This window comes from Pseudoliparis swirei, chromosome 9, assembly GCF_029220125.1.
Source record: "Pseudoliparis swirei isolate HS2019 ecotype Mariana Trench chromosome 9, NWPU_hadal_v1, whole genome shotgun sequence".
NCBI lineage: Eukaryota > Metazoa > Chordata > Actinopteri > Perciformes > Liparidae > Pseudoliparis > Pseudoliparis swirei.
Window position 1 is genome coordinate 3,663,874 of NC_079396.1, and position 19,040 is coordinate 3,682,913.

The following is a 19,040-nucleotide window of genomic DNA, read 5'->3' on the forward strand; positions in this document are numbered from 1 at the left end:
TATTATTAATACTATTATTATAATTGTTATCTACTTTTTTTTGGTTGTGTGGCTCAAGGTGGGTGTGGCCAGGCCCTCGTGGCCCTCTAGTGGCCAGCCGCCACTGCTCCATATCTTCTCGAAGTATACGATATATACCGGTGTTATTACATCCGGAATAGGAACGTGATTTAAAAACGCAATAGTCGACACGGCTGAGCTACCATCAGCCCGAGAAATGCCTTATAATGATGAACACAGTTTTGTATAGTGTTTGATTGATTCGGGAATACTTTATATTTATATTTCAGTTATTAAAATGGTAAATGTTTGAAAATTAATGCCACCTTGTCACTGTGTCTGTCTGTCTGTCTAAAGCTGTGTGGCTGGCATGTGCAGCGCTGATACCCAACGCAGGGTCTGGCACAAGGTCTAGCCAGGTGGCATATGGCTGGGTGGCATCCTATAGTGAAAAGGTTGGTTTCCATTGGCAGGCATTCATAGAGAAACCCGCTGCTCTACCAGTACGACCGCCAGGAGGATGGTACTGGTGGCAGATGCTCATGCTATGCTCCGTATACAATAGCAGCCTCATGTGATGCAATATGTCTGTGCCCCGACTGTATGGAGGAATTTCCGTTATAGAGGTGAAGGGGTGTGTAAGGTAAGATATGTGACCATATGGAACACAAATGCAACTAGAATGGGCACTCGGTAGAGCGCATACCTTCGCATATAACAAGATTGGGCATTGAATTATGAACATTTTGGCATTAGTTGCATGCCAATTGGATATAAATTGACCGCGCTATGGTAAAAAGAAGATGTTGACCTTTTCATGACCTTGACCATGACCTTTGACCCGATCGATCCAAAAATCTAATCAAATGGTCCCCGGATAATAACCAATCATCCCACCAAATTTCATGCGATTCAAGAAGATGTTGACCTTTTTCATGACCTTGACCTTGACCTTTGACCCGATCGATCCCAAAATCTAATCAACTGGTCCCCGGATAATAACCAATCATCCCACCAAATTTCATGTGATTCGGTTCAATACTTTTTTACTTATGCGAATAACACGCATACAAATAAATAAATAAATAAATACACGGCGATCAAAACATTACCTTCCGCATTTTCAATGCGAAGGTAATGATGACAGATATTAAGAGAGCTTCCTCTAACCCTGAGGGTAAGAGGTGTGCTGATGAACATTCAACCCTCCTGAATCCCATCAATGCTTTAATGTGGACTGTCAAAAAAAATGAAGCTTTGACTCCATGGAAACACACAAGATAAATCTGTTCTCACAAAAGATCCTACTCAAAATCTGAGCAAGTATTTTCTTTATTTTATGTCAGCAAATGACCCTTATTCATGTTTTGCTCGCAGCGTGTTCCAGCCTGAGGGTCATGTGCATGGGCGGCTTCTGGAAACATTGGAGTGACTAAACTCGCTTCTTTGTGTACGAGATCGAAGGAGATTTTTTTCCACACGTACAATAACTGTAATTTCCATCATTTGACAGGTGTAGGACACACACGCACAGATATTTAGATAGAAAAATCGAGTGAATGTAATAAAATTGCTGCTTTGACTTGAGTGGCAGTGGCATTGGCACATTTTCTTTGCACAGAGCAAGGACTGAGAGCTCTGTAGTTATTACAACAAGAAGCGTTTTTTTATCCTTGATCCTGACAGTCACGAGGTAAAAAGTACCACCGTGAAGTTTTAAAGTAATTTCCCAGGGTGCATTGCTGGATGATGTTTATACAGCACAGGCGTCAAACACAAGGGCCACGGGCCTAATCCGGCCCGCCACATCATTTAATGTGGCCCCTGACAGCTTGAAATACACATGATCAAGTTTTCTTTAAGAAATTGAAGAAAAATATCCTGCGCTTTTATTTTGAAGGTTTACAATTAAATGGACGCGAATTCAGGGAAGCGGAAAAAATTCGACCGCTGAGTTGTGAAAGCCAATCAGCTGTTGGGGAATCCAACTGCTTCTCTAATTGCGCTTAAAGCTGCAGTTATTCGGACGTAGTCGGTGAACGTCACCGAGCTGTGTGAGCCTACGGGTGACATCATGTATAAATATATATATATTATATTAATGCTATGAACCCAAACACGAGGGCGTTAGATGTTCAGACGTGTGTGGGATGTCCTCCACAAGTATGAAGCAGAACTAGTGGTGAGTTCTTCATGGTGGATGAAGGAGATGATAACTGTTTCCACGGAGTAAAGCCACAGAGATAAGTCCCGCCCCCTCTGAGGCGCGAATGGAGCGAATAAACCACAAACGGTCAAGTGACTAAACTCCCGCGAGTAAAGCGTCGGGAACATTCGCATTCCGCTTTTGGTGCGAACGCAGCTTTATACTGTGAAAAATCATAACCGTGAAACAATGTTCCAACAACAATAAGCTCATGCAGTTTGGCTGAAGAGCCTAAAATGTGGTGATCTGGTGGGATCTCAGTTCAAATGAAGATGACATCAGCTGCCAAATGAAGAAAAACTGTTCCCCACATGCACCCTGAATCTTTAATAGAGGCCATGATATGCGTCCAGATTTTTCCGCAGTTCACAAGGGGCGGGGCAGCGTGCATTACAGCATGTGCATGCACTTCATTACATCAAGTCTAAAATATTAACCGGATTTCTTGCTCACACACACGTCCTTCAACAGTATTTCTCGGGTGGTAACATCCATGTAGATTACAGAAAACCGTTAGTTGTGTTATCTTTTAGGACATAAAAAATATTAAAACATGCTTTTTTTTGTTGCCTGACAACAGTTGCATCTCTGCACTCAGCCCATAAAGGATCATTTAATCCGTCAACCGAATTAGAGAAACACAAATCACTAAATTAATCATTTTCACGGTGGAATTAAACACACCAGGTATTTTTATCTACAAGGAATACGACATATTACGGGCCATATTATGTTTTCACTCTACTGTCTATCACTAATCATGTAAATATAACAATAGTTTACGAAAATGCCAAGATATTTCACCGACTTGAGATGCCACGGCAAACTAAAACAAATTTACATTTAAAGGAAATAAAATTAGCCCTCCATTTTAACGAAGCGTGCCAGAACCATCTAAGCCTAAAATTACAAACACGTTAAAAAAAACTTCTCAATATTCATATTTGATTTCCCACTATTCCCATAAAGTTTAGAGGATGGGGTCGGCTGCTCGCTGATGAAACAGAGACAGATATAGTTTACTATGGCTGGAGGGTGACGCTAACCAGGTGGAAGACATCATATGGCCGCACTCTGCGTGGTCGGGGGGCTAAATTATCACCTGATTTACAGGGATAGTTATCGGGGTCTGGATGTAAAAATGTTCATCTGCAGTTTTCTGGAGCGTATCATTTAATTCAATTAATTAAAGAACATGATCGGGCAATTTTTAATCATTTCTTGTTCTGGATTACTCATCGGAAGCGGCACTGTTTATTTTAAATGGAACCTACATTTTTATGTCTACATTTACTGGCAATTTTCTCTTGACTCTGTCTAGTTTTTTTTGCACCCTATCTTCATTTTGTGCTAAGCAGCTGGTGTGAGATTGGAGTTGAAGTTAAGAAACAACGTATACAACTGGATTTTTCCCCCCAAGTAGTAGTTTACAAGCTCATTTGAAACCAATACAAATATAAATCTTTGCCGGAGGATAGCCGATGGCTTCCCAGAATGCATTTCGGCCAATGCGTTCCTCCCCTGTTGCTCTCCACTACGACTGTTTACTCGCATTCGACCAAAGACTTTTCCACGGTGATTGGTCGTCCGCTTCCGATACCAAAATCACGTCATGTTACGTACAGATATAGAGATGAATGCATAGAGAAATGCCTCAAAAAAAAATAAATCAGTTAAAACTAAACATCTACAAGTGCAAATATTTAGAAAAAAAAATGAAGTGTTAGTAACAACTGGTATTTGCCGGTTCAAAGCATTTTACCCTGAAGCTTCTTTATGACCATTGTTACGACCCGCCCCACACTGCCTCTGATTGGCTAGTTCTTGCTGCCTTGGGTTGGTTGGGTTTAGGCATGAGAAGTAAGATCGGGATAGGAATATCAGGGTAAGCCAATCAGAGGCAGAGTGAGGCGAGTTAACGAAGATAATTATTGCTCCATGGACCGCGGTGCTTCTTGAAGTGTGTACTCAACCGGTTTCAGTTCCTCTGCCTCACCTTGAAAGAGGTACTCCTCTGTGTTCATGTCGGGATTGTCGGTGATCATATCGAACGGGGACCTCCCAGCCATCATCTCAAACATCAGCACGCCCAGAGCCCACCAGTCCACGCTGAAGCCTGGGCACACAACAACAACAACACATGTTATTCCTCCATATGGATGCATGTGTGGCATGAAAAGAATCATTATCAGTATGAATCACCAACTGAGGCTGGTAAAAACATGTTCCATGTACTCACCAAAGTAATTGTGTTGCATCACACGTTTGGTAGAACGTTCACAGATGCTCATCTCTTTAATCTCACAGATGCACACAGAACAAGATCTAAAAATATTGGCTCACACACACTGCAGGATCTTATTCAGATTATCGAGCCAGAGGGAGCAAAACACCAAGATTTCATTGGTGATGTCACTGTCTCCTAATTTTTTGTTTATTTTAACTTGTTTTGTTCTGTGGTTTTTGTGTGTAACTCTGTGTTTCTTATGTTGCTGCTCTGTCACCCTCGAAAAATGAGCTTTGTAATCTCAATGGGATTCACCTGGTTAAATAAAGGTTTATATATATTGGGAAGGACACGTGACCCTAATGTGGCACAACAACTTTCTGTTGTGATGCTACCTGTCAATGTTGAAATGCAAGCGAAAATTACCCTTAAGGGCTAGAAAGTTTAGCTGTTCCAGCTCTTCTTTCTCATTGGCTACTGTGGTCCTGATTGGATGTCGTACTATTTTAATCATTAAGATGTCTTTACCTCCTAAATATCATATTTGTTAAGTGTACAGGGTTCATACACATGTTGACCAATAGATCCATGACTTTATACAAAATTTCCATGTCAACATTTTTTTTTCAATCTTAGTGTATACATGAGTATAAACTGAATGAGAGAGAATAGTTAAATTAAAAGAATACATATTTATATAAATGTTTATTCTTTTGATTAAACTGCTTCAATAAACAGATAAATATAACACATTTTCATGACTTTTCCAAAACATTCGAGATTTTTTTTTTCCACGGACTTCTCCAGGCCTGGAAATAACATTTTTTTTTTAATTGAATGACCTTTCCAGGTTTTCCAGGTTTTCCGTATGAAGCCTGAGTTTAGGTCACCACCTAAACTGCATAGTTCTGGATTTAAATAGCCTTTTCATTCAAGCAGAAATATTTACAACCCGTAGTTTAGAAACACATTTCATGATATGCTGGGATTGGCAGTCCAACCCAGTCCTGCACTCACCGTAGTCCTCTCCTCTGAGGATCTCGGGTGCAATGTAGTTTGGTGTTCCACAGAAGGTACTCGTGGTGTCACCTGGTCTGATCCCCTCCTAAGGGAGGGAGGAGGTGGAAGACAGAAGACATGGTTGCAGTTGTACAAAACAAAGGTGATAGGATGTGCAAGAACCAACGGAGGTCCTGTCAGCGCTCCCAGTCAATACAGCCACTGTATTATTAATAACCCTTACACCAGCTTTCAACACTGTGGACTGACACAAACAAAATCAATGCGTGTCTTACCTTGCACATGCCGTAGTCTGTGAGCTTGATGTGTCCCTCGTGATCCAAGAGAACGTTGTCCAGCTTCAGGTCTCGGTAGATGATGCCCTTTTCATGCAGGAAGTTCAGGGCGATACAGATTTCGGCAGCATAAAATCTGTGAAGGAGAAGAGAGAGAGAGAGAGAGGGATGACGGGAATGATGAGCTGTCAACTCGTGCCACCACCAGGCCAACGATTTACCCCAGAAAAAGGTTCCCTGTTAGGAAAAGGCTCCTAGAGATCGTTGCTGAGCACTTGCTCCCAGAGGACGAACCCTTTTCCATTCTGAGCTTTTTAGACCCGCGGTGGAAGAAACACAACAACGGCACCACAGATAAAGAGTCTCCTAATTATTGTTGTAAAAACCCCAACATGTTTCAGCTAGAAGCCGCCATCGGCGATGTCGAACCGACGATGGCTACGAGCTGAATTGCGCTCGGTTCTGCCTGGACTATGACTCATGAGAAAAAGCGAAAAATCAGCCAGCTCACATCATATATTCAGTATTCCTTCAGTAGCTAACGTAGCGGTGAAGTTGTGATGATGTGCCAACTCACTCGGCTAATGTTAGCTCCACAGAGTTCTACCGTCGGCCGATACATAAGAAATGGAGCGTCACCGAGACATCGGCAGCCGTCGGTTTGTGGACGGACGTTTGGAAGCATCGCGTTCGGCAATTTGTTTTTCAGGAGAGCAAATGGGTTCCATTCAACGTTCCCCCCGTCAAACAGGTCACATCGTAGAACTCCTGACTGGTGTCTACCGTCACGCCCGAGAGCAGACCCGGTGTTCTGGACCAAATGGATCTGAATGTACTTTATGACCAACATGCTGGATTCAAGGGGACTTGAAACTAGCAATGAGAACATTCATGTTTCCAATGTCATCTTCTTCCGACCGCTCCAGGGAACAAGTATCACGATGACACAATGTTCAACCACGCCAAACTCAAATCCACTAAACCAGCCTCATGTTCTGAAGAACCCGTTCAACCGTTCATGTTCTGAAGAACCCGTTCATGTTCTGAAGAACCCGTTCAACCGTTCATGTTCCTGAAGAACCCGTTCATGTTCTGAAGAACCCGTTCAACCGTTCATGTTCCTGAAGAACCCGTTCATGTTCTGAAGAACCTGTTCAACCGTTCATGTTCCTGAAGAACCCGTTCATGTTCTGAAGAACCCGTTCAACCGTTCATGTTCTGAAGAACCCGTTCAACCGTTCGCGTTCTAAAGAACTCATTCAACCATTCCTGTTCTGAAGAACCCGTTCATGTTCTGAAGAACCCGTTCAACTGTTCATGTTCTGAAGAACCATTCATCTTCTGAAGAACCGTTCATGTTCTAAAGAACTCATTCAACCGTCCATGTTCTGAAGAACCCGTTCAACCGTTCATGTTCTGAAGAACCGTTCATGTTCTAAAGAACTCATTCAACCATTCATGTTCTGAAGAACCGGTTCAACCCATTCATGTTCTGAAAAACCCGTTCAACCGTCCATGTTCTGAAGAACCCGTTCAACCGTTCATGTTCTGAAGAACTCATTCAACCGTTCATGTTCTGAAGAACTCATTCAACCATTAATGTTCTTAAGAACCGGTTCAACCATTCATGTTCTGAAAAACCCGTTCAACCGTTCATGTTCTGAAGAACTCATTCAACCGTTCATGTTCTGAAGAACCGGTTCATGTTCTGAATTATTAATAAAGATTGAGAAGTTTGGATCAGTTGGACTTTTTTCTGGAATACTTGCCGCGGCCTCAGCAGACTCTACCTCCAGGGCCCCAGGTAAGTAGAGTTTGAGGCCCCTGCTTTAGACCCAATCGTTATTGGTTATTGCTAATTGATCCCTGAGTTTTGAGGTACAAAGGGCTCTCATTAGAACTAAAACACAAAGATCAATATCCTTATGGTAAACATTGACATATTTACAAGACACATTAAAAAAAGCTCTTCAAAGCCTCCAGTTTGGACCGTAATTGGATTAACTTGGTGCGAGTTGGGAGCATCTCCTCTCCGTGTGGAGGTAGTGGGCATTCTGCCTCTCGGAGATAAGCCTTCGCCAACAGTGACGAGCGGCTCAGTCTGCCCGCCGTAAATCCATGACTGTCAAACACAGGAGGAAAAAAGACTGCAGCGGAGGGACGTTTGACAGGGAAGTCACAAATCCCACGTCGCTCCCCCACGTTTCCACCGCGACAGCCTCCATTGTGCACGGCCGTCTCACTGCTGGCGTCAGACCGAGAGGAGCTGCGTCCTATCGGCAGCGCCATCCATCGCCCACCGGCCCGCCTCCCCCGCGGCGCGGGGTTGGAAAGCGTGGCTCTCTCTAAGAGCGCCGCTCATGAATATGCACAATCATTATGAGTGGTTAACATGCTGCTTTGCATATGTACAGACACCGTCTCCGGAATACAGATTGCAGGAGCCGATAGGGGCCCCAACGGTGCCTTTCTAAATTACCCAGCCTTTGATCCAGCGTTTATCAGAGCCGCGGTTGAAATGCCCCGCAAGTGCAGAGGCACAATGAATTATGGGTGCTCATTATAGTTTTTCAGAGGTGGAAGAATACGTGTTAAGTTGGATTTGGCATCCACGAAGAGCTGCTAAAGCATCTCATTGAGCATATGTTGGTGAGGAGTACTTGGAAGAAGTGTGTTGTCGAGGAACATTTTAGACCGAGTGCAAACAAGGTGCATGTGAAATCATCGTCCGCCCACTCTCGCTGTCCGATAAAACAAAAAGCCAGATGCTTTCATGAAACTGATGCTTTTTGAAGGACACAAAAGAAAGACGCTGTTCAAACCTCACGGCGTTACTGGAGGTGAAATGAAAAAGGAGGTCTGACTGTACAATGCTAAATAGTTGTATGTTACATAGACGGGTTTCAGGAGATCACGTATCATGGACCATGCCGCCATTTTCTTGCTTCCGGAGTACCGGCAAAAGATCGCGCGGGAAGCGGTAGTGACGAGGAACGTAAAGCGGTGGTCTGACCAATCAGAGGCTGAGCTACAGGACGCTCTGCGTGTCGTCGACTGGGACATGATCCAATCCAGTTCCAGTGACGTCAGCGAGTTTGCGGAAGTAGCAATGAGCCTCATAGCAACGCTAGCGGACACCATCGTCCCCACGGTAAAAGTTAGGGTCTTTCCTAACCAAAAGCCGTGGGTTGATAGATCCATCCGTGAAGCTGTGAACGCCCGCATTGCTGCCTATAACTCCGGTCTTGTATCCGCAACATGGACGAGTACAAGGCAGCGGTCTATGGACTGAGGAGGGCGGTGAAGAAGCCAAGAGGAAGTACCGAGACAGAGTGGAATCACAGATGGAGCAGCGCGACACCAGGCGCCTATGGCAGGGGCTACGGACTATCACAGACTACCAGAGCAGACCCGCGCAATGGTGAGTGCCGACGCATCCCTAGCGGACGACCTGAACTCATTTTATGCACGGTTTGAGGCTAGCAACAACAGCGCTATGTTTGCACATATGGAAAATTGACAAATAAAACTGACTTTGACTTTGACTTTGTTAGCGTAGCCGAGGTGAGTTCTACCGCTGGGGATGAACACACACTCTCTGTGACCGAGCACAGTGTGAGGAGGGCTCTGTTGAGGGTGAACACCAGGAAAGCTGCAGGTCCAGATGGCATATCTGGGCGAGTACTGAAGACCTGTGCTAACCAGCTAGCTCCAGTGTTCACCACAATATTCAACCTCTCCCTGGCTGAGTCCGTGGTCCCCGCCTGCTTCAAGAGATCCACTATTGTCCCTGTGCCCAAGAATGCTTCTCCAGCATGTATGAATGACTACCGACCGGTGGCCCTCACCTCGGTGGTCATGAAATGCTTTGAGAGGCTGATAAAGGACTACATCTGCGCCTTCCTCCCTTCCTCCATGGACCCGCTGCAGTTTGCTTATCGCCCAAACAGATCCACGGATGATGCTGTCTCCCAGGTACTGCACACCACACTCTCTCATCTGGACAGCCAGAGGGGGCTATGTGAGACTGCTGTTCATTGATTATAGTTCAGCTTTCAACACCATAGTCCCTCCAGACTGGCCGGCAAGCTGATTGAGCTGGGACTGAACACCCCTGTGTGCTTGGATCCTGGACTTCCTGACCGCCAGGCCACAGGTGGTCAGGGTGGGCAGACACACTCCAAACCCCTCACCCTGAACACAGGATCCCCCCAGGGTTGCGTCCTCAGCCCCCTACTGTACTCCCTGTACACACATGACTGTGTGGCCAGGTTCAGCTCAACACCATCATCAAGTTTGCGGATGACACAGTGGTGGTGGGCCTGATCTCCGACAACGACGAGAAGGCCTACCTGGAGGAAGTTGCTGATCTGTCACTCTGGTGCCGGGACAACAGCCTCATCATGAATGTCACCAAAACTAAGGAGCTGATTGTGGACTTTAGGAGGGTACAACAACAGAGGACGTACTCACCACTGGGGATTAACGGGACTACTGTGGAGAGGGTGAGCGGGTATAAATACCTGGGAGTCCACATCACCGAGGATCTGACATGGTCAACAAACACAGACACTCTGGTGAGAAAGGCAAGGCAGCGCCTCTACCACCTGAGGCAGCTGAGGAAATTTAAAGTTTCCCAGAGGATCCTTCAGTCCTTCTACTCTGGAGCTGTAGAGAGCGTCCTGACAGGAAGCATCACAGCCTGGTTTGGCAACTGCTCCGCTCAGGACAGGAAGGCTCTGCAGAGAGTAGTGCGTTCGGCTGAACGCACTATTGGAACCACACTCCCACCCTGCAGGACTTGTACACCAGGAGGTGCAGAACCAGAGCCGGCAGGATCATGAAGGATCCTCACCACCCCAACAACAGACTGTTTCAGCTGCTGCGGTCAGGCAGGCGCCTCCGTAGTCACGCTGCAAGAACAGAGAGACTGAGACGGAGTTTCTTTCCTCAGGCCATCAGGACTGTGAACTCCGACCTCACCAGGACCCCCACATAGACCCACACAACTGCCCCTCTTAGGCACACACACACACACACACACACTTACTGTAAATATTGTGTTGTTTTTTATTGTAAATAGTGTGTACTTGTTGCCCTTGCACATTCCTGCTGAGCATTGCCACTTTCATTTCACTGCACACCCTGTGTGTGTATGTGACAAATAAAACATCTTGAATCTTGAATCTTGAATGTAAAAATCTATCTCATAGGGTAATTCGAGTAATGTGTCTGGTAAGCCAGAGCACGGACCAATCAGAGGCCGTGGCTTCGGTATGTGTGACGAGACAAACAATGGCGGAAGAGGTTACCGTGGATGCTGCACGTTAAAGAAGCCGTGCGTTACGGAACAGTAATGGAGAGTATTTCTTCGTTGAAAGAAGAGTGAAGAACAACACTGAATGCCTTTCTAGAGCTCACAAGAACTGAAGGCAAGTATTCTGTTGAAAAACACGAAACAAACAGGCTGTGTCATCATCAAAGTCAACAATCTAGATACCCCTTTATGAATGTGAAGACAGAAGGTTTACGACAAAGTTAAAAACCACTGGTGAAACTGAAGAACCAGATTACATTTAGCCAGAAAACATCTAGAAAGTGACACAGCTGATAGAAATACTGACTAAGATTCAGCCAAATGCTACACAAGTGATTCCCAGTACAGATGGATAATAGACAAATCCCAAAAGGTACCGAGAAAACAGCCCCAGAGGCAAAGACATCGAATGTTCTTCAATGGCCGAGTCACTCAGCGGATATCGAGCACACTGAGCGTGCTTTTCATTTACTTCAGATACAACTGAAGGCAGAAGTTCCAACAAACAAGTAGCACCTGAAGGAGGCTTCAGTTAAGGCCTCTCAAGGGAGGGAACTCAGCGTTTGGTGATTTCTACGCGTTTATGACTTCAGGCAACCATTGACTGCAAAGGATTTCCTTCAAGTATTACAATTAATGCTTATACTCCCAACAGTGTTTGTCCAATTACTTCCGAGCCTCGGAAATGAGGGATCACTGTGTAGGAATGGCTGTAATTCCTAAACTGTCAATGTTGTGTTTTTGTTATATCTATTGAATTAAAGCTGAAAGTCTACACTTCGACCGAGGGTTCATAAACATGTTGACCAATGGATTTCCAGGACTTTAAACCAAATATCCATGACCAAACATTTTGTGAAATCTCGGTGTATAAACGAGTATATATCTTTAAAATGACAATGAATGAGAGACAATAGTTTGATTAAAAGAATAAATATTTATATAAATGTTTATTATTGTAATCAAACTGCGTAAATGAACATATAACACATTTTCTTGACTTTTCCTTGACCTTTCCAGGCCTGGAAATAACCATTTAGAAAAAAATCCAGGACTTTTCCAGGTTTTCCATGACAGTACGAACCCTGCATATTGACTGCTTCAGTTCAAACCAGTTGGAGTTGCATAAAAAGGCTTGTAAAGTTTAGAAAAAAACTTCTCACAGTCTAAATACTTATAGCTCTGGCTGTATATGTTTCAAAATGCTAACTGGCCACGTTTCATCTCTGGTATGAATCCTGATTCTCCACATAGAAGTACTACGATGGGCCAGTGGGTAGCAGGTCCGTCTTTTCAATCAGGGGGTTGGAGGTTCAATCCCCGCCCTAGTCGATCTGTCCTTGAGCAAGACACTTAACCCTGAATTGCTCCCTGTAGCTGCGTCTCCAGTGTATGATTGTAACAGGACAAGCTGGTATTGTCTATACGTGTGTTTACCTTGCATGTTCTTCAGGGAGCTTCCTTTGTCGTTGCATATGAAACATCATGTCCCCGCCGTTCACATATTCAATCACCAGAAATAACCTGCAGAGCGTAATGAGAAAATCCATCAGTACACCATCGATGTCGACTGGATAGCTTAAACAGAAAATGTGAAAAAAACGAGATGTATAACGTATGACATATCAGATGTAAAAAAAGATATAAGCGAGCTCCTGTGCAATCTGTTTCTTGAGAAGACATATGTCTTTCGTCTAAATTATTTCTACCAACAGCATGTGGACTCTTAAAGGGCATCCTGCCCACATTGCTACAGAGGAAACACTCGCTACTTGATCTGTACACCGAGACAAATTAGAACTGAGCACGTGCAACTGTGAACAGAGATGAGAAAGAAAAGAGATGGCTCACTCCTCAGCTACTTCCATCATCAGTGCTGGAAATAAAAATAATTGCTGCGCGATGGAAGTAGCTAATGAGTGAACCCCCTCTCTTCCTTCTCATCTCTGAGGTATCGGATTGGTGTTCAATACAAGTTCAGAGATCGGATTGGTGCTCTATATAGAACGATACAAGTTCAGGTATCGGATTGGTGCTCTATATAGAACGATACAAGTTCAGGTATCGGATTGGTGCTCTATATAGAACGATACAAGTTCAGGTATCGGATTGGTGCTCTATATAGAACGATACAAGTTCAGGTATCGGATTGGTGCTCTATATAGGCCGATACAAGTTCAGGTATCGGATTGGTACTCTATATAGAACGATACAAGTTCAGGTATCGGATTGGTGCTCTATATAGAACGATACAAGTTCAGGTATCGGATTGGTACTCTATATAGAACGATACAAGTTCAGGTATCGAATTGGTGCTCTATATAGGCCGATACAAGTTCAGGTATCGGATTGGTAGTCTAATATAGAACGATACAAGTTCAGGTATCGGATTGGTACTCTATATAGAACGATACAAGTTCAGGTATCGGATTGGTGCTCTATATAGAACGATACAAGTTCAGGTATCGGATTGGTACTCAATATAGAACGATACAAGTTCAGGTATCGGATTGGTGCTCTATATAGAACGATACAAGTTCAGGTATCGGATTGGTGCTCTATATAGAACGATACAAGTTCAGGTATCGAATTGGTGCTCTATATAGGCCGATACAAGTTCAGGTATCGGATTGGTACTCTATATAGAACGATACAAGTTCAGGTATCGGATTGGTGCTCTATATAGAACGATACAAGTTCAGGTATCGAATTGGTGCTCTATATAGAACGATACAAGTTCAGGTATCGAATTGGTGCTCTATATAGGCCGATACAAGTTCAGGTATGAAACAGTGTCATTGGAACATCTCTAGTATGATATGACTCGTCTTTGTCTTTTTTTTAGATCGATTTTGGATATCCTTTTGAAAAGATTGCCAAAAACATTTCGTATGGAGAAAGGAATGCTCTACACACGTCCAGTTTAATAACGCCGTCGAGATTTTGATCACTAGACCTTCATTGGAGCAAATGTTTGATTACAAACGATAAATGACATTGAGCAGAGCGCACCTGTGCAGGTTTAAACTGAGGGCAAATCAATGAATAAAAGGCCATTCTGGAGATGAGCCGTAAGTCATATTTAAAACTGCTGAACAGTGAGCTGCATGAGAAATGCATTGGTTTTAAATGCAGTACGAGCGTCAGCGTGATCGCCATCTTACCGACTTTCTGTCTGGAAACTGGAGTGGAGGCCTACTAAAAATGGATTGGTGGACGCCTGCTCGAACACGTGCTTCTCCGTCTGCACCCAGTCAATATCCTGGAGGGATGAGGGGGAGCCGGACGGAGACAGAGATGGCATGAAGGAAAGATAATGTATTAATGATCAATCTGTCTGATCAATATATTTTCTCTGTGGTTAAACAGATACGCCATGAATAAAAAGTGCAGTCTGTCTCTAGAACAATCCTTACCCTCTAGTTTGTTAGGGTGAGGTTGGAATGGGAATGTTTGAGTGGATATAAAACATAAAATAAAACTAATAATTACACGCGGCGAGAACGCCATAACCTCCTTCTTCAATTGATATTAACATTTCTATATATTTCACACTTGAAATGAAAAAAAGACCTGATGGACTTTTCTAGTCTTGCGACCACTCAAAGCGCCTTACCCATACACACTGTGTGTGTCTAAAGAACGCTGATATGAAATATGAAAAACAACCAGTGGTCAACGGGCAAAGATGCCAATTGAATGGTGATTTACTTTTAAACGCTACAGAAGTCACAACTCTAGTAGCCAGAGAGAGAGAGAGAGAACCCAAATCCCGACAATGGGGCAAAAGAAACTTGATTTATTTCGTAAAAGAAGAGAGACACGAGAGACGGGGACTTCAAAATAAAACAGGGAGCACAAGACACAGGGTTTAAGTACAAAGGGAAGGTGCAGGTGATTAGACACAGGAGGAAACAATCAGGGACAGGAAGTGAAGGAAAACAGAGGACACGAGAGACGGGGACTTCAAAATAAAACAGGAAACACAAGACACAGGGTTTAGGTACAAAGGGAAGGTGCAGGTGATTAGACACAGGAGGAAACAATCAGGGACAGGAAGTGAACTGGGGACTTCAAAATAAAACAGGAAATAAGAAACAAAAACCCAGACCGTGACAGAATCACTTGGAAACAACCCTACGCAGCCTCCGGTGGAATCTAGTTCGATGAAAAGCAGCGGGACAACAACAAAGAGTTACCGTTGACCCTTGACAGTTAGTTAGAAACCTCGAGTATCTTTACTCACAAATCCATTTCCCTCTCGCTCAGCTTAATTTAATTGTCCTTACTTCCCTTCGAGAGAAGTGGGAGTGTTTCGCCTGAGGCGGCGAGAATGTTTTATGCTGATTTAAAATGTCATTAAGTTGATGATGGTTCATGTTTTATGGAGTCTCCAATATAACCTGTCTACATTTTCTAGCTTCCCCCCACGCTGTGCCACAACACCATATGCTTAATTAATAACTATTAATAACATCAATAGAAGTTTTCTACGGAGCGCTCCATAGCAAATTCCTTCTGGTCAACTCATTATTACCGGAGGAATTTCTAAAAATCATGCAGAATATGCCACAACAACACGTCTGCTGTTGGTCATTTCCGATCCTCGAGTAGTCTGCGAGAGCTCGCCACGAGCTTCCTTTGATGTCGGGCTAAAAAGGGATGAATAATTAAACTTGTGAACAGAGCCATGAATAAATAAACGTCCAATCACAAAATTAGCACTCAATGGATTCCTTCGAGCCAATTTATCAGGAATACATTTGTTATAGAGTCTTAATCTGATTTTGGTCTTTAGCCATCACAAAAAAGTGTGGATTTCAACATTAATTTGACGTTTTTATGAGTGTAAAAGAAAACAAACGTCTTATAAATATATATTGGGGAGTGGAGCCTGTGGCATGAGTTACGCTGTGCTGGATCAGTTGGTGCTGATGTTGGACGATGCAGTGGCCGTGGTCAGAGGTACTTGTTTCTGTGTTTAGTTATATGTTGGGCAACAGCGCCATCTAGTGGGACATGCAACACACACACACACACACACACACAACAAAGTCAAACGGATTCAGTACTGATCCCTCTCAACTAGTCCAGTGGTTCTCAAAGAAAGATGCTTTTTTAAATAACTTCTTGTGACTCCTCCCTCTCTGCTTTTTCAAATAAAGTTATATATGTACAAAAAACCACATAAAAAATAGCTCATTGTGGCTGCAACAAACCTGTTTTGCACCGGATATGTTTTTAAGATAAGTACAAAATGTGCAACCTACTGTGTGTGTGTGTGTGTGTGTGTGTGTGTGTGTGTGTGAGCGGGGGGGTATTTGTTGATGTAAATGTTCATGTATGTGAAGATTAGCATTCGTAGACTCATACTACTGTTTTGATAGTATGATGTTTGTTTTGTTGTGTTTATTTATTTATTTAAAGGTCAAGGGTTGCTCTGTTTTGTTGACAATGCAAAATAAAGATCTAAAAAATGAAATAACAGAGCTGACGGTTGGTCTCGGACATTTCGTGAGTCGTAGCACGACTATTGAGAAGACGACGCTCGGTGAGTTTAAAATAAAGTAGTGCTGTGAAAAATAACGCGTTAACTCAGTTAATTCAATTACAGGTTTAACTAGTTTTTTTTTTTTTACGCATTTAACGCATGCGCAGAATAAGCTTCCAATCCGTCTGTTGTTGGTCGTCGGGACGAAAAAAAAGTCACTTGCAAAATGAGCTTCCAATCCACCACTTCAATCTGAACTCTGTCCGCTCTCATGCAGACGGTCTGTTCATCGGTAATGATCCTTCCGCAGGTTCACCTCCGGAAACCTTGTTACGACTTTACTTCCTGTAGATCAGGGTCTCAACACGTCGATCGCGACCTGCCAGTCGATCGCGGCGTAGTGTCGGTAGATCGCATGACATTAAAAAGATTGGCCCGCCCCCTGACATGTTCTCTATAGCACGTCTTTGTTCTTTTATTAAACTAAACGTCTGTTGTTGATCGTATCTCCACAGCAGCATGTCATTTCTGTCTCTTCACGTTGCGTTAACACTTATCGATCTCCGTCTCGCTCGCCACAGAGCTCCGTGCGCGCATCGGGACCGAGCAAAAAAAGTCACTTGTCAATCTGTCCCCGTGTCCGGGCCGGTGAGGTTTCAGCTTTGCAGCGGTGTCCCCGCCGTCCCTTTCATCACGGCCCAGTTCATGAAGAAAACCCACACAGTCAGTTTGCCTCAGCAGCTGCTAGAGGAAGACTAGAGGCCTTTAGATTGTATCATGGTGGAGTTAATGGTTGACAAACAAGAGACAAATGTTCTGTTTAACCCTCCTGTTACCTTTACATTTACTAACATATTTTACCCTCGGGGTCAATTTGACTCCAGCAATTAAAACCTCCAGAAAATTATTAGAATTAATATTGCTTCCCAAGTTTAAGTGTGAGGTACTTTATGTTTGTTTGTTGACTACCTAAATAGCCCTTTAAATAAATAAAAAAGTTGATATTTCTTATATGTTTGGCACAGTGAAAAACAGCCTGGGGTCAAATTGACCCCAAAGAACACCGACATTAAACATTGAATGGGGTCAAATTGACCCGAAGGTAACAGGAGGGTTAAACATTCTGTTTCGGATGAAGATGTATTAATGTTCCATATGGAAGAAAACTGCTAAATAACTGCTGAGTTGCAGCACCATTGTATAGAAGAATGTATAAATGTATATATCCGTCTTTTGTCATAAATCTCTATGTTCTCACAAAATATACCGAGAATATCGGTAATATGTGATTAATCATGATTAATCCACAAAAACCTGTGATTAACCCGATTAAAAATTTTAATCGTTTCACAGCCCTAAAATAAAGTGACACGTACACAGCTTTATGAATCATCTGGTCCTCATTCTATTGAGGACCAGCTGACTGTCATGTGACCCGTTCTGGATCGTGGTCCATATTCATAGAATGTGTTCATGTAACGCTTCATTCTGGTCACATGACATCTATTGTTCTGTCCGGAGAGGGATCTGTTGCTCTCCTGAAGGTAGATAGGTAGGAAGGTAGGTAGGTATCTTTTGTTCAGTCCATCCTGGAGAGGAATCCTCCTCTGTTCTTCACTTTTTTCCCTGTGAAAAGGTTTATTTTCTATTTTTTGCCCGTTTTTCCTGATCCGATGTGAGGTCAAAGGTCAGGGATGTCGTATGTGTACACATTGTAAAGCCCTCTGAGGGGAATTCCTAATTTGTGATATTGTGCTATACAAAATAAACTGAATTGAATTGGATGTGACAGTAAAGCGGTTCAAGAGTTCAGCTCCTCTGACGCTCGTCAACATCTTGTTTATTTGGATGTACAATAAACAATTTGTCTTTTTCGGGGATTCTTCGGGCGGCCTCCTGGAGTTCTGGCGTCACGGTTTGCTGCTGTCGGTCGGCACAGAGACCAAAAACAAAAAAATCTAAACTCGCTGATTGTATTTTGACAACTTTGAACTGAAGCCACACACACACACACACACACACACACACACACACAGGGAGCATGTCTGTTTGTGGACAGAATAAACAAACAAGTCCCCACATGTGAAATCAGTGTTAGTCGGCGTTCGAGCCAAATGTGGCAAAGAGAATGTTCCCATGTATGTCCACTGGGTGGCGCTGTTCTGTGCTGGACCAGATGGTTTTTATTACTTACTTGTAATAGTTTGTATTACTAACTTTTAATGTGCTCTACTGTAGCTTCACATTGTGTGTATTGTGTGTTCTTCGACCACATATACTGTCGTAGTGTGTCTCATCCTGTGCTGTGTGTTATTGTGTTATGTTTGTTATTGTTTTATGTTTATTATGGTCTGTCAACGGACCAGAGATGCTAATTAGCTGTGTAGCTACAATCTGGTACAGAGCATCACGTGGTGACGTTTATGTTTTAAGTGTCCATGGTCCATTTTAATAAAGATAATATTAATACTGATACGACATCAATGTGTTCGTTGTGATGTCAG

The 19,040-nt window shown here is 43.4% G+C and overlaps 1 protein-coding gene across 1 annotated transcript in view; it reads right to left on the bottom strand.

Moving 5' to 3' along the window:
* Positions 1–19,040, bottom strand: part of prkcz (protein kinase C, zeta) — a 96,558-nt gene that overhangs the window by 23,837 nt on the left and 53,681 nt on the right. The window contains exons 10-14 of the mRNA XM_056423515.1: positions 14,210–14,307; positions 12,483–12,569; positions 5,729–5,864; positions 5,451–5,538; positions 4,203–4,322 (exon numbers count right to left, since the gene is read on the bottom strand). Of these exons, the coding sequence (XP_056279490.1) occupies positions 4,203–4,322; positions 5,451–5,538; positions 5,729–5,864; positions 12,483–12,569; positions 14,210–14,307 (529 nt within the window). The remainder of the gene's footprint in view (positions 1–4,202; positions 4,323–5,450; positions 5,539–5,728; positions 5,865–12,482; positions 12,570–14,209; positions 14,308–19,040) is intronic.